The sequence below is a fragment of the Nipponia nippon genome, unplaced genomic scaffold (assembly GCF_047370975.1).
Source record: "Nipponia nippon isolate SJK-2023a ecotype South Korea unplaced genomic scaffold, ASM4737097v1 scaffold_4, whole genome shotgun sequence".
Lineage (NCBI taxonomy): Eukaryota > Metazoa > Chordata > Aves > Pelecaniformes > Threskiornithidae > Nipponia > Nipponia nippon.
In genome coordinates, this window is record NW_028262358.1 from 23,695,210 (window position 1) to 23,719,857 (window position 24,648).

Genomic DNA, 24,648 nt, shown 5'->3' on the forward strand with positions numbered 1-24,648 from the left:
AATGTCCCCCCCTTTCTTCTTCTTTCCCCAGCTTATATACTGAGCATGATGTCATATGGTATGGAATAGCCCTTTGGCCAGTCTGGGTCAGCTGTCCTAGCTATGCTCCCTCCCAGCTTCTTGTGCACCTGGCAGAGCACAAGAAGCTGAAAAGCCCTTGACTAGTGTAAACTCTGCTCAGCAAGAACCAAAACATCAGTGCGTTATCAACATTATTCTCATCCTAAATCCAAAACACAGCGCTCTACCAGCTACTAAGAAGAAAACTAACTCTATCCCAGCTGAAACCAGGACACTGCCAATAGCAGGATAGTCACTGAGACCATCCCTGCTCCCTTGGAATAGTCTAGGGAATAACAGCAATCTTCTGGAGATGGCATTGGTAAACAGTATTGAGTAAAAGGGAATTTGCCAATCAGTTCTCCTATGAAAATGGTCTTTTAGTTAATTAATGTCTTCTACAGTTTTTAACCCACATGAAGGCTGAGGAGGCTACATTGACAGTGCTTAGGTGTCTATGGTAAATCCTAAATGTAAAAATACAATTTATGACATTAGACACAAAATGATTAGTGTCAACTGCGTCAATACATGACCCAAACAAAATATATATATAATCTGACTAGAGCTTCCGCAGATGAAGAAATTGCATTTGGATACTTGTATGTGGTGGTTTCAAACAAATATGCTTCTCTTTAGAGGCTAATGTAAAACCTATCTCTTTTCTCAGGTAGAGAAAGCATGATGAAAACTGGGGTTTGACAAGCTTTGATGAAGTTTTTATTTGAACTGTATAAGGGCAATCAAATTAGATTTTGACTACGTAACTTTCTAATGTTATGCCAGAAAGATAAAGATACTATGATAGGTCATCCTTTTATGTGCAGTTGATACGGCTGTTTATGTTACTCTATATGTTTTTGCGCTAAATAGGCTAGAGGGAGCTACTCTCTAAGTACGTACCACAAAGACTCACCTGAGTGTGGTTCTTTCCATCTACAAGTGCATCATTTATGATGCCTCATGTAAGGTGACTGGAAAAGCCAAAAGAATGTCTTATGTCAAATAAAAAACCTAGATCAAGTTTAGAGCTTCATTCCTTCAAAAGTATTACAACTAAGTGTAATGGCATTTGACAGTATTGACGTTTTTTGTATGACTTCTTTCGGCTAACTCAGCATTCTTAAAAAATAAATAGTGTTCTCCCTTTGTGATTGAAAGGGTTAAATAGTACCAATTCATTACCACTCACAAAAGGATTTATTTTGTTCTCATAAATCAGTTTTATTCCACATTTTTATTATTCCCTTGGGTCAGCTGCTCCAATTGAAATCAATACAAGTGCAAGTGACACAATCAATCTAGATATTTGATTATGGATTTGAGACTCCCAGTTCTGCTCTGTGTGTTTAGCTAGTCTCCTTCTGATAGTGTCCCTGGAGAATGGAAAATTCTTATTGGCATTCATGAATTATGGGCATAGATTCAGAAACCAGATACTGTGATAATCTCCATTTATGTACTGCTGCAGCTAGAGAAAGAATGTTCTAACCATGGAAAAACAAGCTTGAAGATTTTAAAGCTAACTGTTTCTGAAAACTTTTTGGTGTGTAAAATCTCTCCTGAAATCAACTTTATACAGTCTCATCATTTGTTTATAAAACCTCTCAAACAAAATGGATTAAATCAATAACTAATAAATCAGTTTAACATCACCAGCACAACAAACGTTTTTGCTATTTGATGCCTTCTGGTCATTTATAGACAATGTGATGTTATGTCACTTGAGGTACTAAACTGTGCTGGGATGTTTTCTCCTGTTCATGTTGGGATAAGAGCACCTGGCCACTAGAAGCCTGGTGAAATCCACATAAGTTGGTTCTCCTCATAGAATGCTTTCCAGAGTTGGGTGGCCTCACCCTATTTTACAATTTCTTCAGATCATGGACTGAGTTCTTATAGTGTGTCCCTACAACACTTAGTACAGCGTGTGGGGGTCCAGGACTGATGCCCCTTGGTGCTGTTGCAGCAAAGTGAGTTACAATACCAAAGAATATACTTACAGTAGAGTTTTAACGCTATACTGAATACACTTTTTTAATTGGAAGGTCTAAATGAGACACTCGATTGCAAGACTCATTGGACATTTCTATGTTTATGAAAGAGTAATGAGAAAACCTAAACCAGTAATTCAAATAAAAAAGTTTCTTCCTAACAGTTTCATCTACAAATACAGAGTTTTTAAGTTGAAAGCCTCACGGCACTGAACTGGAAGCTCAAAAGGGTACATGAGACCACACACCAAACATTCTTCTCTGCCTGCCATCATGAGAGCCTAATCTCAGCTGTAGTCATTAACTATCCATGGGGTCTGTGCTAACTTTCTTGTACGAGCTCCTCCATCAGCTGTGGGCTTTACTCATATTTCAGTCCATAGAATTAATGAGCATATAAATGCACATCCCTTTGTGTTTGTAACACTAATGATCAGTTATTTCTACTGACAGGAACATGCTTTCATCGTAATGATTACCCCTGCTTTGCCTTAGGGTTCTTGAAGTGTTCTGCAAATTTTCATAGTATCATAGAAAGCTGAGGTTGGAGACCACCTCTAGAGATCATCTAGTCCAACTCCCCTTCTGCAAGCAGGGTCAGTTGGAGTACATTGCCCACGACAGTGTCCAGTTGGGTTTTAAATATCACCAAGGATGGAGACTCCACAACCTCTCTGGGTAACTTGTTCCAGTGTTTGACTGACCTCAAAGTAAAAAAGTTTTTTTTTCTTAGGTTTAAACAAAATTTCTTGTATCCTGTGTGTGCCCATTGCCTCTTGTTCTGTTGCTATATACTGCTGAGAAGCGTCTGGCTTCTTTACACCCTCACATCAGATATTTATACACATTGATCAGATCCTCCCCCCTCCAGGCCTTCTGTTCTTGAGGCTGAACAGCCTCAGTTCTCTCAAACTTTCTTTGTGTGACAGATGCTTCAAGCCCTTTATCATCTCTGCATGGATTCCACTCCAGTAAGTCCATGTCTGCTTTGTACTGGGGAGCCCAGAACTGGACGAGCACTCCAGGTGTGTCTCAGCAGGGCTGAATAGAGATGAGGGATCCCTCTCCTTGATCTGCTGGCCTTGCTCCTCCTAATGCAGCCCAGGAGGCTATTGGCCTTCTTTGTCGCAAGGACTCATTGCTGGCTCGTGTTCAACTTCTTGTCCACCAGGACCTCCATGTCTTTCTGAAAGCAGAAGAGCTGCTTTCTAGTGTCAGCCTCCAGCCTGTACTGGGTGCCAGCTCAGGATGATTGACAGAACGTTCAGCATCTGCATTCTGTAAGTCTCAAGACAGTCTAAGATAGCTGTACCAAATTTAAGTCCGCAAAAAGTCACAGAAGGTGCCTTTGCCTGTTTTATAGTGAGGGAAGCTGAGCTGCCAAAGAAACAACTCGAGTAATACAGTCAGAAAGTACATCTGGGTCTTTGAGGTTTCAGATTTCTGCTGTATGTGGCCATAAGAACTTTCATCTTGTTCTTTAAATGTTATCTATTTTTCATTCTTAAAACTAAAGGCTTCTTTAATTACCAGGGAAAAAGAAAAAGCTAAGGTTTTTCAATGCAGATAATGTGAACTGTTCATTATTTACAGGAAAATGAATGTTTTGGATTCATAGTTTTGCTGGTTTGCCACAGTGCTTTTAAACTACTCATCTTGCCTCATCCAGCAACTCCCCCCCGCCCCAGCCCATGAGAGTGAAGGTTTCCTGTGATAAGAGAGACTTTAAGTTTTGGACTCAGTTTGATGGACTGAGACCATAACATGTCCTTAGGAATAATACATCTGTCAACTCAGGAGCAGAGGAATAAATAGTGGTTCAGGAGATTGAAGCGCAAACACACACCACCACCCCACCCCCCCCCAACACTTTGTTGTAAAGAGGGGCATGGCGTCAAAGCACAGAAACCACTTCATAACGTCAGTATAACAATTGGGATGACAACTGAAAACAGTTCATTATTACAGTTCTTAGGAAAAGAGAGTCACCAGTAATGATGGGGAAAGATTTTTAGCTGGTTTTTATTGGGATAATCAAAATAATGGAAAGTCATGTTTTTATTCTGAATACTGTGCTAGAAATAGTGGGAAAGACAGAGAGGGAGAGAAGAAAAATCTTAGCTGGGAGGAAAAGAGTAGTTCGTGTGGAAGTTAATGAGGCTGAAGAATAGACAAAACTAACGGACAAAAGTATGAGCTTACTGAAGAGGAAGTGTGCATACTGACAGAATTTCCCCCAAAAGACTTGGTGCCAGAGAGCCAGGAACCAGGACAGGGACAGAAAATGGTGCTCAGTGAGGATAAGACCAATGGAAGGATGAGGAAAGAAGGTGAACAAGTAAGGCTTTGTTTCATTTTTATTTTGCTTTTCTTACATTAACTTTTTCTGTGGTCCAAGATAAGATGCTTAACCTCTGTATGCTCACACACATATAAAGCAGGCATAAAAATAACAAAGTTGTTGTGCTAGTTAACTAAGTAATCTTTGTATAATTCTTTAGATCTTCCTATGAACTGTTCCTTGACCTGGATTTTTTTCTACCTTAACCTGAATTTTTTCTGCCTTGACCTGGATTTTTTCTACCTTTATTCTTTGAGTAGTCTTCTACAGTGGGAATAGGTCATCTTCTATCTGTTTGAATATTGGGAAGCAACATGCTCTCTAAGTAAAAGAGGTTATCAAGACCTTTATGTACTTAATGGAAACAGTAAAGATGGGTAATAATATTTCAAAGCGTGACACAAAGCCTTAAACTCACCCCAAAAAATATCTTTTGCCATGTACTAGCACACAATATGTAGTGTACTTTTGTGATTGAAGCCTCACATTATCTTGAAATAGTGATATTGAAAGAAAATAATAGTTTATTAAACATTTGTGATGATAAGACTTACGTGTTTCAGGCTTCAGTACCTTTTGGTCGAAATCTTTCTGCATTTCACAAACTATAGTCCTGTAATATCAGGAGACCCAAGACCTGTCGGTCTCTTCTCCCTAGTAACGAGTGATAGGACGAGAGGAAACGTCCTCAAGCTGCGCCAGGGGAGGTTGAGGTTAGACATTAGGAAAAACTTCTTCACCGAAAGGGTGGTCAAGCATTGGAACAGGCTGCCCAGGGAAGTGGTTGAGTCTCTATCCCTGGAGGTATTTAAAGAATGGATAGATGTGGTGCTCGAGGACATGGTATAGATGGACTTGGCAGTGATAGGTTAACGGTTGGACTCGATGATCTTAAGGGTCTTTTCCAACCTTGACGATTCTATGATTTATGATTTAAGTTCAAACAAATCTGGGGGTAAGATGAGCAGTCAGCTCTAGGACTGCTCTAGGATTTCTAGGACATTGCAAATAGGAATAGGTAGAATTCTGTTTTACAAAGGTAGCTCAGTTGTTGAAGTCCCATAAGAATACAAACAGAGGAGTATAAGGAAGGCAATTTTTGACGAATATCTTCTGTATAATGATGGCTAGCTGTTGATGATTAGGGAAAGAAAAGTACCTGAGAGCCCCATGCTGTTTTTCACTAGCATGTCCTCCTTGCTTTCTGAAGTCAGCAGCATAATTGTGTCACTGTGTTTGTGATACCGACACATTAGACTGGTTATGTTTAAACTTATTACTTTATCATTACATTTCTGACTATTAGTAATAAAAGTATTTGGTAATTTGGAAAAGATTGCCCATACATATGAAACATGAGTTTTTGCTGTTTAATGCTCAAAAAGGAAACATCTCAATTTATTACCTTTCTCCTTAAGAGCATTAATTTTTTTCCAGAGGGGAAGAGTATATTTAAATGTGGCTATTTTTGGAAAAAAACCACTTTTTAAATGTGAAGTGAATGCACTTGGTTCGTGTTTTATTTCTTTTTTCTATTGCAGTCTTTGTCATGAGAACGGTTTCATGTTGTACCATTTCCTGTGCTCCGTACAACCTTTGTCACATGAATAAGATATCAGAACGCTAATGACTAATATACAGTATTCCGTGTCTGCTGATACTATACTGTACTACCGTGACCTTTGCAATATTATGTATTCTGATTGGCTGTCCATTTCACCTCTTCCCCACAAGTTAATAAGGCTGTAAAAAGGAGAGAACTTGAAATGGCCAGCCAGTCAAATTACAGAATATTGAAAAGGTCAGAACAGTACAGCACACAGAAAAAAATTACGGAATATATGAGGCATTAAAATTCTTGTGACAATGATTATAACAAGAATGGAAAAGGATACCCGTTTATGTTATTTCAATCTAGTGAACCCCATAGGATGACGGACCCAGGATAGCAGTAATTTACGCACCACCGACCCACAGTAGTTTTATTCACCTATTTACAGCAGTAGTCAGTAACAGGAATGCATGTCTGCTTGGGAACCCCCTTCAAAATGTCCACCCAAAACCATAGTGAACCTTCAAACACAAATACTCACCAGCTAGAGTGCTGTGTGAAGCTTAGCACTTTTAAACAATGATTTTGAATGGAATATGTATTTGTGTATCTTTCTAATGTTTTATTACTTGACTTTTTTTCAAGTATACGTCGTTTTTAAGTATGTATATGGCTCTTCTTTAGCCCTAATTTCTTCATTTAGATAATGTTTTCCTGAAAAACTGAGATACTTTGATCTGGTATAAATTAGGAATAAACTGGGAACAGCACAGCTTTTTCTCAAAGACCAGACTTAGCCAAAGAAGTCCCTCAGAAATATTGGGGGAAATACGGAGAGCCTTATGAGCAGGAAGGCTAGTAAAAGAACAAAACCATCACAATGCAAAAATATATAAAGATTAAAGAGCATGGGGAAGCAATGTCTGCAAAGGTTTTAGTGTTTTTTGAGAGGCTGGTGGCTCTGAACCCCCTTCCATCTGAATTCATCTTTTGGTAGGGGTGCTCGCATGTCTAAGTATTGAAGAACATGGTGAGCCAGTTCTAGGCGTTTGTTTTCTGCCTACTTAGGTTGTTCATGTTAGCTATGTCTTGAGGGGATCTTTCTTGTTGGAGCACTGGTGACTGTTCACAGCAGAAGTTCCGAGGCAGAAATGTGCAGTAACAAGGAGGTATTCTGGTAGAAACCACTTGTCTGAAGTAAAACAACGTCTCTTAGGACTTCACCAGTGTCTGGAGCAGCTGCTGTTTAGGTCTGTGGCAGACTTGCTGGTAGTCTACAGTAGGACCTGCGAGCAGGATGGGGGGAAAAACACACATGAAAAATGGAAAAAGAGAGACCTTATCCATTTATACTCACAAATAGGGTCCACACTGAAGCAGTCTAGGCAGGAATGGCACAGAGCGATATGACAGGGTTATCGCTGTATCGCTTCTTGTCAGGCTGAACCTATGTACCTGCATTTTCCAGCCCACTGAAAGCAAAGTTTAAGCAGTGAGAAGTGGCAAAGCTGCATATTGCAAGTCATCCCCGGCAAGACCTGCATTTTAAAAATGTTCTAATATTTTACTTGCCAGTAGCAGTAAGTTGCTTGGCTGGCAACTGGGATAAAACACCTTTTGTCTGTGTAAAATTCAGCTTAGGAAGCTTGCAAGTGCACCTCAGCTTTTTATTAGAAGCAATGAAAAATTTTGAATTGCTATGTTGTCTAACTCATTGTAAATTTGCAAGTTCGTTTTTGAGCTGAATAAAATGGTTATGTAATTACATACTTCTCCTAATTATTGAGTAATTATATACTTCTTATAATTGCCGAGTAATCACTCTGCTATAACTAGAATTTAATGTTACAACTAATTGTATAATTACTGTATATTAATGTTGTTATCCAGGCAACTTGGAATAGAGTGTTATCCTTTTAATTCCTTTTCTGTTACTCGAAACTGTATTTTTAAAAGTATAGTATAGTTAGCCATTGGAAGAAAGATTAACAGTGGAATAAAAATATGAGCAGAGGAGGTACATGCTTTCATACTGGGCTCAGGTGGATGAGAATAAAAATATTAACGTGTTAAAACTGTACTGTAGATAGAAAAAGTTGAATTTTCTCATGAATTGGGCACATAAATTGCTCTTAGGGGGCCTACTTCTATGCTTAAGGTTTGAATCTATCCTATCTCCCTTGATCTGTCAACACTGGATTTTTAAACTTTCCTACACATTGTAGGTGAAACATTTTAAAAACACATCTCTGTTCACAGCCAGCTGAGTCCTTAAGTATTTCACATCACTAGGACCTTCAGAATGTATATGTCAGTTGACCATTTCTACTGGCTTTATTGTTGTTAACAAAACATTAGGTGCATATAACAGTCTTGTGTTGTTGGGTGGGCATCACAAATAGTAAGTCACAGATTGCCTGGTGGTACACAAAAAAACTGTGACAGATAATGGGAGAAACATGCTTTGTTGGATTGTATCTGCTCCCAAATCATACACAGGGAGTTTCACAAAGATGCAGAAGGAGGGTTTGATATACAATTTAAGAGCTGAGATCAAGTAATGCAGATGCATTTTTCTAGTGCTGGCTGAGTAGCCGGGTACATGAGGGGAATCTCAGACAAAATAACTTTGCTTCTGCAGAATTCGTATGTCTGTACATGGAATGCGTAAAATGTAGTTGTTCTTGCATGATAAGAAGGTTTGCCTCCATTGCTGGGGTCTCTCGGGCTAATGTAAAATTCAGTGAAATCCAAAATAAGTCCATCAGGTTTCATGAAAATATTCTACATTCACACTACTGTAGCCTGTTTGGGCAGTCTGGTGCTATGGCATGGTGTAATCGAGGCAGAATTTGAGCAATGAGGAACTAGGCTACAAGGCAGATTTATAAAAACGGTTTTATAAAACTCTACCCCTCCCCAAAAACTCAGAAAGTTTGTTTGCCATATGTTACCAGCAGAATAACTGAAAATACCCTTTGTGCAGCCCTGTGAACATTAAAATAATAGAATGGCTTAGACTTGTACCATAAGTGAATCACAGATTGTTTATAGGAATCCCAAAATTACAGCAAAGTCCAGATCACAGGTAAAATGTCATTGGAGCATGACTGAAATGTATTGCATATGCATGTAAGTGCACATCATAGAAATACGGAATATTTGAAAAACCGTTTCAGGTTTAATAACATTTCAGTTTTAACAGTTCATTTGAAACTTGCATAAAAATGAGTAAACCTAATGAGTTTCGCTTAAAAAATTAATTAAAAGAGAGTTTCTAGTTTTTTTTTAATTCTGTCTTACTTAGATGTTATGGAGGACTCGGATGTGAATATTCAATCTTCTGCCTGTGACAATGCCTTAATTAATTTAAGATATTTTTAATAGTTATATTCTGTTTAATCTTATTCTCATACCTGTGGTCTCAGACTTACATGATTCTGCTGTTGTTTGTAATGCAGAATTTCCATTGACTTCAGTGTGAGAGCTCTCCATGGATTGATGGATAGTAGTAATAATATTAATCATTTATATAGCACTTTATACGTTCAAAATATTGGATAATCTTTAAATGAGCTCAGCTTTGCTGTCAGATACGTGAGTGAAATCTTCACTGAGTCAAAAAAAAAATGTTACTTGACATACAATTTTTTTGTTTTCCAGTCTTACTTATCAGGTATTTTGAAAAGGTTTATTTTGTTACTTTTGTAGGGTAGAATATTGTCTTATCTTAAGTTTGAGATCTTAAAAGGGTTGTAAAGGACATGTAGGTTGCTGTGGTGTCCTCTGATGATTCCAACTGATAAACCGAATACTTCAAATCCTTGTATTATCTTTGAGAGGACTGCAGGCCATGCTGGAAAGCATGTGTTTCTTACTGCATATGACTAATTCTTCTGTATGCAATGGAGTTAGCTTATAAACTCCTAAGGTAAGTGTTTTTCTAGTGAATTCAAGAAGTTTTACCTGTTTTTCATAGGCGTAAGAATTAACCTTAATGTTTTGAATTTGCAATTATCACACAACTGTTCTAGAACATGAGTAATTTCTGAAAACTGGCTTCTGTTTGCAGCATATAGCAGCCAGCTTTGCAACTGCATGGTTGGTTCATTTATTTTTCAAATTTTACAAGTACCACAAACTGTTTGCAAAAGGAGGAGAAAAAGGTGAATAATATTTTTTTTCTTCCAAATAGGCCATTTTTTGGTGTTATTGGTATCAATGGCAACTTTTCATTTGAGTAGAAATGAGACTTCATTCATAAAGACAGCGAATTGTAGCAGATGCAAGGTCTAACATTTGTTCTTCTCCCCCTCCCTTTTTTTTTTTTCATAACAGCTAATGCTAATTATTCTATTGTAAACGGTACTCGGATGTTATGCAGCAGCAACGAATCCAATGTATGGGTACCCATGAAAGGACTGATTCCATTTTCTAACTACACAGTACAAGTGAATGCTTCCAACAGCCAGGGCAGCTTGATAAGTGATGCTATAACAATAGTCATGCCTCCAGGAGGTAAGTATGAAAAAGTGCTTTTTCTGTGCATGTAACAATTACACAAATACTCTGTTGAACAAAACATTATTTATTATTGCAACTGATGACTGGAAGTTCAGAAGAATATATTTGCATTAGTACTTCTTACTAACAAAATTGTTCTTTTCAGCTTCTAATTTGTCACATTGCTCAGTTTAAGAACTAGAGAATGAAAACAGGTAGCTGTATAGATAACATATTATGTAGGTGAGAAGTGCATTATATACTTCATTTTTTTTTCTGTGAATGGTGGTGTATTCTATCATGGACGGCTAATCTAATCTAAGAATATAGAGAAAGTCACCTGCATTTTGTAATCTGTTTTAGAGTAAGTTAAGAGCTGACAAAGAGCACTTACTGGATAGACTTAGATCATTTGTTTAATAATAGTGATATAAACCATTGGTAATATGTTGAGCCAGAATCCACAAACTGGTATAGCTGTAAGAAAGTCAATTGCCATGTGCTTATTTACAGTGAATGAAGCCAGTTTGGATGTGATCTTCATAAAAATTTGAAATAAGAGAATTGAGCAAATACTCCCTGAACACTGTGCATGTATTTGTTTTTTTAATGAAAGCTTAAATTTACAGCTGATGTATGTATATGTCTTCCTTTTGCATTCTCTTTTCATGGACGTCCTAGTGAATTAGATTTTGTTGAATAAATGCCAGTGGAAACAATGAATTTAAGGCAATTTTGAATTCTAAAGGGAGAGCCCAACAAAACTTGATCTTGAGAGATATGTAGGTGTAGCTGATGAGCAGGAATAGTGTAGAGTGACACATGTATCATTTGAAAGTAAAAATAAAGAAAAAAGAAAAAGAAAGAAACAGAAAATCCCATAAACCTTACAGCTCAAAAATACAATTACGCTTGGAACAGTTTGCTTGCAAACAGATGGATTGGTTTGGTTTTGGGGCCAAACCAAAAGAAAGACTTCTGAAAAGTGAATACATAAAATGCAGAGTTTGTATGACAGTTTACTGAGCAAGAGGGAAAAGGTAAATTCCCAGCACATTTTATACTTTTCCAATCTGATTGCCAAATTATACCTAATATTAACAAATATACATTGTGATATAACAATAAAACCGCATCTGACTTTTACTGCTCACTTAAGACTGAGCAGTAAGACACTGACATTTCTAATCCCAGTGTCACACTTCAATTTTGCATGTAGAAATAACAAAATTTGGTAGTGAAAGCAAGTAAAAAGGTAAAGGATCTGTGAAGATAGGTAAGGATGTGCACAAGTTTATGACAGGCATTAAGATACACTTTCTTTCATCATTAGATTGTTGTTGATTACAATTAGAAAACTTATAGCTTTGAAATTATCTTTTTTATGACCTTGTGGTAGTTTAAAAGCAATACCTCATTGATTAAATAGGTTTTAGTTCATGCTTCCTTTTAGTTAATGATCTGAAAACATATTATCCTGATTTACACATAAAATCATGCTGAAAAGCATGTGGCATTCACTAGGATATGTGTGTTTAAGTAGAATTAAATTAGCAGTGAGAGTTATTAAAGAAATCTTCCATACTATTGTCCAGTGGACTGTGAGCTGTAGTGAAATGAATAATAAATGAAGCAGTGCATATGAGAGAAGTACTCTCACACACACTATATTCTCACTATATGTGTACATATATACAGACACACAGACGTGTATATTTAGGACAATAGACTTTACTATGATGTTTATTATAATGAGACTTTGAATGCCATGCAATTCCACTGCATGCTAAATTATGAGTATAATGGTTAATTTTACACTGGGCTGTATTCAGTGCCTTCACTTACTTTCTAAATCATTAAATGAAATCTAGATGCTGCTATAATCAGAAGGAATTTTATTTTTTACTTCAGTGGCCAAGATTTCACTTTGACAGAAGTTTTGTTTTGATCAAAGAGTGAAAGAGGTCTCATTATATACAAAATCACAGCCTTTTAATGAGTGTTAAAATGTAGCATTCTCTTTTCAAGGATAACAAAAACAGCTGTTTCAAAAATTTGCATTGTGGGGAGTACTTCATGGAGCTTTATGGAAGATTGTATAAGAGGGAGAGTGATAGAGGACAAGAGAGAATTCCATTTTGAAGTTATTGTGGATCACTGTTCAATTATGATACAAATTTTCTTCCAACATGCATTTCTTTTGTTTCATTTTTTATTTAAAATATGTTGCACATAATATAAAGCACACCAAATCTTTAGTGTTACCTGATTGAATATATCTTAATTTCTCATCAAGCTGATTTGCCATGCATGAAGTCAACACTTAAAAAAAAAAAAATCTTAGAAATAAAGAACATTTTATTTAAGCTCTTGACTAAAATTGCAGTGCAGGTTCAAGAGTTCTTGGAAAGATTAAAAAAATAAAAACTGAATCCAAATGTTAATCCATAAATATGAAACTTTCTCTTGACCCTTACTCTGTAGTGGTCTGGAGTTACTAATGGGGTTAGGATTTCAACTCTTAATGGGCCTTGGTGCATTAGTGTTTTGTATGCATGGAATTCAGCATTCCGTTTAATAAGTGGTTGACATTGGTGATGTCCCTTAATTTGCTTAAACCTAATTGGCTCTTTTATCAGTCAAACCTGTATGGATTGGCAATTGATCAGAAAGGGTCAGCCATGACTGTGCATGTACTTAAATGCTGGAACCACCAGTTAAAGTCACTGTTGCATAATAAGAAGCTGAAACCATGAGAACAAATGATCTTCAGAGTCGGAAGGCAAAAGAAAGGGGAGAAGTTTTTCAGGATGTTCAAGTTCAGAACAAAGGCATTATGGAGTATATAAATTTTAAATACACTGCTTTTTGCCTCAAGACTTAAAGCTTTTTTTTCCAGATGAGCTGAAATCTTGTCTGAAACTGTCTTTGTTACATCAAAGAACTGCATAGAAAGCTAAAAGAGATGGAAGAAGCATAAAAGGGCATAGTTTAAAATGATTAGTGACAAATTTCATACCGCAGAGGTAGAAGTAAATTTTTTTGAGTTTTATATTTTTTTCCAAAAAGAATAAATTTGTTCTATTTATCTTGTCCTAAACTGCTTTGGTAGAAGTTGTAAAAAATAATATACTAGCCAGCGCTTCACATTAATTTGAGGATGCCAGCTAGTAAAAGTTGTGGAGAACAAATTGTTTTAAAGTTAATTTAATTAGGTAAATGAATTGAAATGATACAGCAAGATGTAAAACTGAAAAAATCTGGGAGAAAATCTTCTGTACGGAATCCTTGGTTAATGAATGCTGTTTCTGATGTAGTGGCACATAGAGGACCCCATTAATTTAGGATTGCTTTGTAATAAGCGATGGTAAGCTAACAGAAAAGAAGGTTGCAGTCACTACTGGTAGTAGCTTATACTCTAGTTAAATCCATTTGTTCCCTGCCTTCAATCACAAAAGCCCTAGTGTGGAAGGGAATGAGAAGTCCTGTATGCAGAAAGGAAGAAGATAAATTATGTTGAAAAAATAGGTGCAAAGAGAGATAGCAGAGAGAGACAGGCTGCTGATCAGATGAGAAGCAGTAAGGTGGAGGCTCAATCACCATCTCCAAAGCACAGAAAAGGACTGGATTCCCAAGTAATGACAAGAGGTATAAAGCCTGTTGCGGATGGTAATTCTGTATGACATTGCAGAGTTGTGTCTGCATGGTTACTTGTGTTGGGGATTATAAACCATTAACTTGGTGCTAACATCTATAGAAAAGAGCCTCAAAGAATCGATATGTATTTCCTATGTAAAAAGTAAAAGGGAAGGTACTCTGAAAAAAAATATTTGCCTAAGCAGTGAAGTGCCTCTTTAATCTCTGCCGTAATTTATGAAGTATGTTGTTCGTTTATATGCTCTGTCTGTGATTCACACGACATAGGAATGTCTAGCTGTGAAAGATGCCAGATTTTGCCTTGGACTCTTGAGCACCTGCCCTTTGCTGGTGCCTTGTTTGCGTATGGGAATCTGCATGCCTCTGCCTACAAGCTTGGGCTAGTTCTCAGCAGCAAAAAGTGAGCCTACATGTAGCTGTTGATGTTTGTTCAACATCTGCAGAGGATGGTGTCATGTAACCAGCGGATTTCAGCCACTGTTAGTTTAGGTAGCAACACCTCTGAGACTGGATATTGAACCAGATCATAGGATCACTGATCTAATTATGCAAACAAATAAGAACCACATCATACAACTTATATTCACATCTGAGAGCATTTGCTCATGCAAGTTGATCACTGAAGCCAACAGGCCTCCTTAGATGAATTAAATCGTCAGTAAACAAAGCAAACTGATGCTGTTAGGCCAGAATTATTTAGGAAGAAAAATCAAACCTTAATATGCTAGGATTTTCCCTGTGAGACAGGCTTGTTTTTCCATGATGCTCAGTATCACATTAAGAGTCATACCATAAAACTTGTTTTGAGAGAATCTCCTTTACTTCAAATTTCAGGTATGTCTGAGACATTAGTTCTTTTTCTTATTTCTCTCCTTTATTCTATTCTTTCCCTCCTTTCCCTCCTTTCCCTCCTTTCCCTCCTTTCCCTCCTTTCCCTCCTTTCCCTCCTTTCCCTCCTTTCCCTCCTTTCCCTCCTTTCCCTCCTTTCCCTCCTTTCCCTCCTTTCCCTCCTTTCCCTCCTTTCCCTCCTTTCCCTCCTTTCCCTCCTTTCCCTCCTTTCCCTCCTTTCCCTCCTTTCCCTCCTTTCCCTCCTTTCCCTCCTTTCCCTTTCTTTCTCCCCACCCTCTGACTTACATTAAAATCCAACAGGATTTTTTTTGTTCTGCATCTTCTGTTTCTTTTTAATTTTTCTTCTCTTCATTATCTTATATCACTTCTTCTAAAGGTAGAGTAGTAAAAACAGAATTTAAAAATGGAAAAAAAATAAATAAAAGGTAGTATAGGAAAAAAAAAGCTTCTGGCATCATTCTATTTTATTCATTGTGAAAAATTTGTATTTAAAAAAATTCCAAATTCTCTGACATTTGCATGATGTCTCTATAACTTCCGAATAATATAAACTCTGATTTTGATGAAGACTAGGAAATGTTTTAAATAAAATTGTTGCAAACAAGTCAATGGAGGTGGGGTGAGGGTTGCAAACAAAAAGTTTGTAATGAAAAATTGTGACCATATCTTTTCTAGGGGTATTTTAAAGAGAAAGCAGGATGGAGTAGGGAGAGGGAAAGAGCTCTCCTACATCTCTCATCAATGACCTAGCTAATTAAAGAGTGTCAGTGGCAAGCTGTGTAAATTGTCCATTCCAATTCCTTTTGTCCAGAAAGATGATTTCATGGGGATATAAGGGTAGGATTCCAAAAGTACTTGTGTGGAATACTGGGACTTGTTCTAATGAAAAAATAATTCTTCTCTAACCTCTGCAGTATTGAACTGATTGTCATTTACATTAGTTCTACTTTCTTCTTTTATTCCCCTCTCCTAGTCTGTTCAGCACATCTTTCAGTGAGCTCATACTGAGTCTATTCTTGGTTTTGGGTGGGTGTTTTGGGTGGCAAGAGAAGAGAGAAGTATGTCTCATTCCTGAAAGGTTGTGTCTTCATACTCCAGCAATGGGAGGCACAGAGGTGCCTGCTTTACGGCTCGCTCTTTTAAATTGTAACCAGTTGGGGCTCAGCCTAACTCCACACATCATAAAGGACTGCCTCAAGGTTGCTTTAAATTGAACCTTAGTTAAGTCCCTGCTCATAAAAGTAGAGATTGCCAGAAGGCAATGACAGTCCAGCTATCTCTTTTTTTCTTCTGATTGCCTCCTTCCCTTTGCCCCTGCACCCTGTCCTTTTGGGGCTAGGCAGATCTCCCATAGTTACAGCGATGCTGTTTCAATGTTCCAGCCATAGGACACCTGTATTTGTCAGACCTTAGGTTGCTTTCTGTCTTCCAGAGCTGCATGAAACAGTCAGGGCAAGAAGATCAAAACTGCAATTTTAGCTGCCTAGACGAACATGGATGTTTTTGCTTGCTTGGGGAGTGCCAGATGAGAAATGGAGAACCATGCAACAGCTTGAAATAGCCAATTGATCATCTATAAGCAGGCAATTAACCTCATTGTAGAGGTCTCACTCCAGGTCTTTCCAAAACCTTAGCCTTTGTATGAGGTCCAGGTGGTACTTAAGATCTCTTGGAAGAAATCTGCAGTAAAGCAGATTTCAGACTGGAAAACTATAGCTTGATTGTACTTCTGAAAACAGAAGAATATATAAAAGTGGGAAAAATCAGCTGCTGTGGCATTTAGCAGCAGATCATTCTTTAAAATCATTACATACCATCACATAAACCTATTTCAGACCATTTCAATTGTACATAAAAAAGGACACAATTTAGATGAAGTGTGAAATTTTTATATAATCTTAAGCCTATTCATGGTTGGTTGGTTGTTTGTTTGTTTTTCATTCTGTGTAAATCTGAACTAGATTGTTCAGTACTGTAATTAAAGTCAACATTCCTTGTGTGATAAATTAGGTTCTTCTTTTGAAGGAATTCTACAATAAAATGACATTGAAATTCCTAGTGAAAACATTCAGAAGACATTTGAAAAATCACACCATGAATTTTGTCTTTTGAACTACTTTCCAGATATATGCAAGTATTAGGAATAGGATCAATTTTTATGTTAATTTGCTACTATGATTTGCACTGCTTTTCTAAAAAGCTCACTTTATTAGACTTACTTTTGACAACTCCTGCCCCAATAGCTTCCAGAATAAAATGACATTTTCATTAACTGTCAGCAAAGGCAAATGTCTTTGGGTGGCTTTTTTTTTTTTCTTTTTGGGGGGTGTGTGTGTTTTTTGCTTTTGTTTGCTTGTTTGTTTTTTTGTAATTTCATTCTGCATTTTCTACACTTGAAGCACCTAGATTATGGAAGACAGCCTGCTGATCATAAAGCACTTGAGTAAAATGGCAAGGGGTTTTTTGAGCTGCTTTGCAGTTGAGGAAGCTTTGAAGTTCCTCTGTTTGCAATGAACTCTGTAAGCCTCCAGCAAAGTTCTGTCACCCTGTAACGTATTCATCACGTTTCCATATTAAAAAAAAAAAAACAACAAACCTTAAGGTGCGAAAAATTAAGGGTCTCTTAAGATCTTGCTGAGGGTGAAATGTAGAGGGAATCAAATCACTATTCTTTTCCTCTCTTTGGCTGGGGACAAAACCAGAGATGATCTTTCTTAAACATCATGGCCATAAAAGTGCTTTTGCTTTTTTGCTGGTTTCCTTTATAGTTAAAAATAACTTCTATTAACTCTTATTTGGAAGTTTTCTGTGTAGTTTGGAAGTCTGAAATTGAATTTAAAAGATCTTAAACATTGTATCTGAATTCTTAAAACACTTTGCAGAATTAAAATATTTTTCCTCCATATAGTTAATTACTTGTACTAGTAGTGTTTTAAGTTTGATTTTTCGCAACTCTTCCCTAGTTTAGTGCTCCTCATTATGTAACATCTATGCAGTTATCTTTGGGCTAGTTGACTGAGTACCTAAGGAGAAATAAGCTTCTCTATAAAGACAGAAAGGGAGAGAAAAGGGAAGTTGAGTGAGAATCAGTCATTAGAGTCACTATTTCTCCTCTGGTGTCCCTATAATGCAGTGGTGTTGTATGCTAACCTCTTTCTTACAACAAAGGCAACTGTAAGAGTCTATAGCCCTTAGTGATTGCTGACATTTGACAGTTTTTCCTCACTGTGCTTTTCTTTCTGAACATTTATTTTTGTGTCTGCACGCATGTGCAGATGCACACACACAAATATGTATATGATATATTAGTATATGCATGTTCATGCATACATGCTGGATTTTTGTCTTTTTTTTTCTTTGGATCTGTATGCAGATCTTATTTATTCTTCTGACAAAGAAACACTATGCTCTTAGATTAATTCCAGGTTAGTAAAATACAAAGGAAAGGGAATTCATGTATTTCATGTTATGGTGGGATATGTCCAGTATTGAATTATATTAATTTGTACTATTTGTATACTGACGTATTTACTTTTATGATTTTTACAAATATTTACTAATTCAGGCTTCTGAAGTGGCTGAGGATTGTTATTCCCATTTTACAGATAGGTAGAAAGACAGGCATTTGTTAGCAAGGGAAGGTAAAAGAGATTTTTATATTCATCCTCATGCTGAAAAGTATAATATACGTGTCAGAAAGTTTGTCAGCCTCTCTTCTTGTCCCTCAGCTTAGACTGGGGGATTGCCTCTCCATGAAAGGTATTACAAAAGTTGAATGTGACCACTGTGTGCATAGGAAATACATGAATTCAGGTTGACTGATTTTAGATTATCTAAACAGCTCTAATAGAACACATAGAAAGAAAAGAAGTTGAATGAGTGAAAGATGGCATTATATAAAGAAAGAATAATTCTCTTTTCTCTATTTTTCCTTCCACTGAAGTTGTGAGTGCTCTTACATACTAAGAAGCCTATTTGAGAGGGTTATTCGTAAGAAATTGATAGTGCTGTCCAAAAAATTCAACAGGATGTTCCTGATGGTTGTAATCTGAATTAAGCAGCTGTAAATTTTCTGTGATGAAGATTTAGCCTTTTCAGTCTATGTTTTAAAAACGAGCACAGGACAGGAAGTTTTCCCTGCCTCTTTACTTTTTGTCAAAAGATTGAAGAAAACCTGCATTCTAGAGAATAAGTACTGCCAAGGTATTTCCTTTACCTCAACATATGGTGAATTGTATGTGCAGATTTGAGTAAATGCTGTGACACGTCTTGTGGCATATAAGGTAAAACACAGTCAGCCTGGCTTGGGTTTGAATAAAACGTGATGGTGTTACTAAGACTTTTAATCAATTAGGCTACCCAATTTTGAACAAGAAGACAGTAGCCAAGGTCTTTTCAGTAAAAATACTTGGGAACAGATCATTCATTGTTGTATATTGACACACTTCCACCAATTCCAGTGGATTTATGTGTTCTTCAGCATTATCTGAGGAAATGAAGCCAAGAGTTAATTCGTATAAATGGTTTATTTGTTAAAAGTATCTAGAACACGACATTAACATTAAGGAGTAGCTACTTAATAATGCTGTATGCACATTCTTATGTGGATAGGTCGGGTATAAAAGGTTGTAATCCTTTTACCCTATTCATCAGATAAGTCAACTGTATATTTTGCATGGATTATTTCCATGTGTGAATAGGCTTGTCTGAATTGCTTTTTATTCACCTTAAATATTAAATATTTTGCTTCAGTGGATAACACCTGGATCATATTTCTGTCAATTGAAATGCTATTTTTAGTGGGAGACCAATCCATAAAAACAGTTAGAGATTTTTGCCACAGTTAGGTGGAACGGAGGTGTCACCTTTCGTATTCTGTCATAGCTTATATCTGTTAGATCACTGGCCGAAAAAAGGAGATCTGGATCATTCGTCCTAAAGTGACTGACTTTTCAGTCTCCCACTTGCCAGGCAGCGTACCAATCTCTGGGTTCATAAGCAAGGAAGGTGGAATACTGCCCATCAGTCCTGTTGCAACTTTACTACTGTGGGGAAAAAAAACCCAAAACAAAACAGAGGCTTATTTACTGGAGAAGAAGACAGAGCAGGTACTATTGTAACCCAGGGATGAAGACACTTCTCTGGTCAGGGTGAGGCAGTGTGCATGTCAGCAGCAAAGGGGGCAAGAGGTGCAGGTCTTGAGTTCTGGGCATTTGTGAATCTGGATGTATGTTGTTCATCAGAGCTAATACTCAGCATGAGCATCAGAATGTGATCCTATTGCTATTTTCTAATACAGCTTAATTTATTGATACCGCAGCTGTTGAACTAGACTGTAACGTGAAGTGACAGCCATAGCATTGCAGTTGGCAATTTTGAGAAGTGATAAGAATTCTTGTTTACTCTGTAAATATGATAGTTCAGATTTGTCGGTCTTGGCCTCATGTGCTACATAGAAGAATAATATACAGTGTTTTGTTGTTATTTTCCTAACTGTAATGGTTTTATTTCCAGAACTAAATTTTTTTATTCTGCTCTTTGCCATTGTACAGATTACCTCCCTGAGAATTTTGTGTGTTGATCAATGGCAGGATTTGGTTATATAGGAAAAATAACTGTCCATACTGTTAATGATGACATATACAATTAAATTAATTCTCTGCCATCTCCTTTGATGTACACAGATCTTTCCCATTAATATTGATGGACTTTAGAGTCACAAGCACATGTTGGGAGGGGAGCAAGCCCCTGAATGTTGTATTTTGCTCTTTGTGGAACTGACTATATCACTTTATGTCTAGATGTAAGGAAAGCTGCTGACAGTTTTGATATATTAAATTATAACTGAGAACTAATTCAAGGATCAAAGATGCTCTTTGGGAGAGATCACTTTACTGGTAGGAAAAATCATTACCTTTTTTCCCAGTCTCATATATTTGTACTGTATGTCTTGGAAATATCATTCCCTACAGTTTCTGAATCTTGATGTTTAATTTAACACAGAGGTCTTTGAGCAGCACAATGGGAGGGGGACTTCTGCTAGTAAAAGCTCGTAGAAGGAAATTGAAATGTACATGTTTTTTCTCATTTATCAAAGAAGTGCAAAAATCTAAACTGACATTTTATATCAAATGAATTATGAACTGTGTACTTTGTACCTAAGGGAACAACAACTAAATTAGACTTTTGTTAAAAAGAGAGAGAGAAGAAAAAATAGGCTTTTAATAAAATATACAGTCATTTTTGGTATTTTGTCTGAACCTGACATATGCTGTACTTTGCAGAAGAAAACTAGAGAGTATAGGCTACTTCAAAGGCTATATGCTTTGAATGCCTTAGAGTGAACTGAGAAGCAGTTTAAGATAACACACAAACCAGAGCTTCTACTTAATAAGTATTGTTGCTTTGATATTTTTGTTTTCAGCCTTGTCCAAATCAGGTGAACAGGAAAAGATAATATGCTTTTTAATAGCTTGAGGATTGAAGCAAAGTAGTAAATGATATTTTTTTTAACTTCCATTTGTGGGAGTACGGTTGCTACTGAAAAAGACTTCCAGGGGCCAAAATTTTAGAAGACGCTGGATTGAACTGTAAGAGGTAAATTTACAAAGAATTATATCCTTGGTATTTTAAGGGCATGACTTCCACTGTCTTTAGGTGAACAACACTTCTTGCAAGCAAAGAGGAGACTCCCAGTCTGTAAAGTTAGAGTTTGTAACATTTATGAGATTTTGTACATTCCCAATTTCTGAATTTCCTTCACGGCTTTCATTGGGAATATATTTATTTCAGTGCATTGACACAGAAGACATTTCGATATTGTTGCGATAAGCACCTACACCTTAGAGAAAATTGTAAATGAGAAGATAAAATTCCATGGTTTCTTTGACAACATATTCCCTAGTGCACTTCTATGGTGCTTTTTGATATATGAACAAAATATCCAAGAACTAGTTGCTTTTCTCATATGTCATATACATATATTTCATAAAGATATATTTCAGAGGATTAGGTAAGTTAGCATATACAAAAGCTTTCAGAAACTCTGCAAGCTCCTTGCAGAAAACAATGGTGTATGAACAGTGATTGTGGGGAATATCATACCATGAACACATCACAAAATCTGAAACCCAATAAGACCAGCTATGTTTGTAGCTTTACTATTGCTTTATATCGGTACCATCAGGAGACTAGAACCAAAACTAAAGCTGTAATGAGATGTATTAATGACAGCACTTCCTCAGCTGAGATATCCAAATGTACTCACATCCAAGGAGGCAGTGCCTTCGTCTTTGCAACCTTGCAACTCCTAGTAATGATAAACTCATCTGATCCTTTAATATGAGTGTCTGCTGTGAGGAATGGTTTATTTATTAGTATAAACAATGGATATTTTTCGTTAAAAGTAAGGTGATTGTTTTTACTCATTTATAACCAAGATTTTACTTTATTATTTAACAATACTAGTTTTCTTTTTCTAAATGTTCTCTCTATAAATCATAGTGTTACATAGTATTTGCTTCAAAACAACATATAAATGCCACTGGAAATGTGGCAGTGTAAATGCACATTTTTATGTTACAGAAAGGGAAGGAGAAGAGGTGGCAGCTTGAAGGGGTGCAGTGGTTTGGCAGAGCAACGACAGAGAGCTGGTACCCTCCAGGCATGACGGAGAGTCAGACTTTCTGCTTATGCTGTCTATGGAGGAGATGAGAGGGATAGGGACAACAACTGTAGGTGGGAAGAATCACTTTCTTCTTTCTCAACACCTGCCTCCCATCTTCTCTATAAAAAGACAGTGACAATGAGACAAAAGTCTTTTGTTATTACCACATATGGCATAAAGAAGTTGGCAGATGCGAACCAAATCCAGCTCTGCGTTGCCTGGATTACTAGGAGCAGAAACTTTGAGGGAACCTCTTTTCCTCCTCTTTTTGCAAATAACGAAAGAATTTGAGGGGGGAAATGTCTGTTAAGGCTTCAGTTGTTTCATGTCCAAAAGGTAGTCCAGTGACCTGGATCTCGTAGATACCTGTAGGACATTCCAGATGTAATAAGACTGCACCACCCACTGTGCGTAGTTGCTCCCTAACACCAGCTAATCTGTCGTCTTGTCAGATCTGTTTTCTATTTATGGACACTCTCAAGCTTGGATTCCATCAGAAATGGTAGTATTTCACACCATCCTCTGTGTACTGCAGAGAAATTTATGGATTAAAAATAACTACAGGTAATCTTATTGCACATCTAATTTATTTGCAAACCTGCATTGTTCTTCAGTCTTTACATTTACGTATGTATAAACTGATTCTTCTGTCAAAATGCACATCAACTGGTAACACTTTAGTTTTCTGCCAGCAGGGTAGACTGTTCTGTGAGTAACAGACACTGGCACATTCATACTGCAGGAGTGCACGTAATGCTAGCATTTGAACCAGGAGACTTCTCATTTAACAAGAACATTCACATCTTTTTAATATTTGACTTTAGCATTCAGTTGGGTTGCTATATTTTCTTAGTTTCTTTTGCCATATTGAGTGGAGATACAGCAACAATCATTTGCAGAAACCATGTCTGCTTGTTCAAGTAAAATGCTGCTTTCTGGTTTTGAATACCCTATGTTATCCTTTTGCTTTCAGTCATAGAATAAAACAATATTAAAAATCAATTTTCAACAACTTATGCTTCAGACTGGGGCATATGCTTCTTGTAACATCACCACCTCTGTGCCTTTTCCTTTTTCTTTGTTCCTTCTTTATCTTCTGTGATGTTAAGAGTCCTCTTCATTGAATTATTAGGATGAAAAAAAATTCATCAGGAAATCATCTTGTGCATCTTCTTTCCTCAAAACCATGAGTTGTCTCATTTCTGGTAAAACATCTGTTTAGTCTGATGGAGATTTGAAATCTTTCCTGCAGCAGTTTAATCCCATTACTGTATGTCTGGTTTTCCAGGACGCAGAAATTCTCTTTGTCTGCAAAACTTCTGTGAAGTTGAAGATTTCTGTATGTCTGTCCCTCTGCTCTTCTATTATTCTTTAAGCTACATAGGTTTAAATGTTCCTTCCTGGTCTTTTGCCAGCCATCAGTGATATAATTTGCTTGTTTCGTTGCTTTCGGGAATCACCTATTTCCAGAGCTATCGAAGAACTGTTTAGTTTTAAACATGAAGTAAAAAGCTTGAAAGCCAGCCTGCAGGTCTCTGAAATTGTACCATCAACATTAAGAAAGAAGCTTCAATTTAGTCAAGAGTCTCCCACCAGCAATCTAAGAGACTCTCACCAGAGATGTTTCCATCGATGTGGAATATATACCTGCCTCCGGTCATAGCTCTTTCACCTTCTTCCTTTCAAAAAAAAAAAAAAAAAAAGAAAAAAAAAAAAGAAAAAAGTCCTGAAATTCATCTCTAAAGCTGCTTCATGCAGGAAGCTGAAGCTATTGCATGAAGATAGAGTGGATCTTGTTCCTTCTGCTCTTGCCACACCTATTGCCCTAAGTAAAAAGAGGCACATCTGATAGTTTCTCACAGCTACTTCACAGAGATATTTCATTTTCCAGTAACCAGAGTCACAATTAACCCACAGGAACTGTTTGCTTAATTGTGGTTTCTGCCTGATTTCATAATACCAATCCTTATGTTTTTTCCTCATAGTATTTTTTAAAAATTAATTTTGCGATATGACAGTTATTGGC

At 36.9% G+C, this 24,648-nt stretch overlaps 1 protein-coding gene across 1 annotated transcript in view; it reads left to right on the forward strand.

Moving 5' to 3' along the window:
- Positions 1–24,648, forward strand: part of USH2A (usherin) — a 391,921-nt gene that overhangs the window by 221,289 nt on the left and 145,984 nt on the right. Inside the window, exon 37 of the mRNA XM_087774988.1 lies at positions 10,286–10,465. Within this exon, the coding sequence (XP_087631114.1) occupies positions 10,286–10,465 (180 nt within the window). The remainder of the gene's footprint in view (positions 1–10,285; positions 10,466–24,648) is intronic.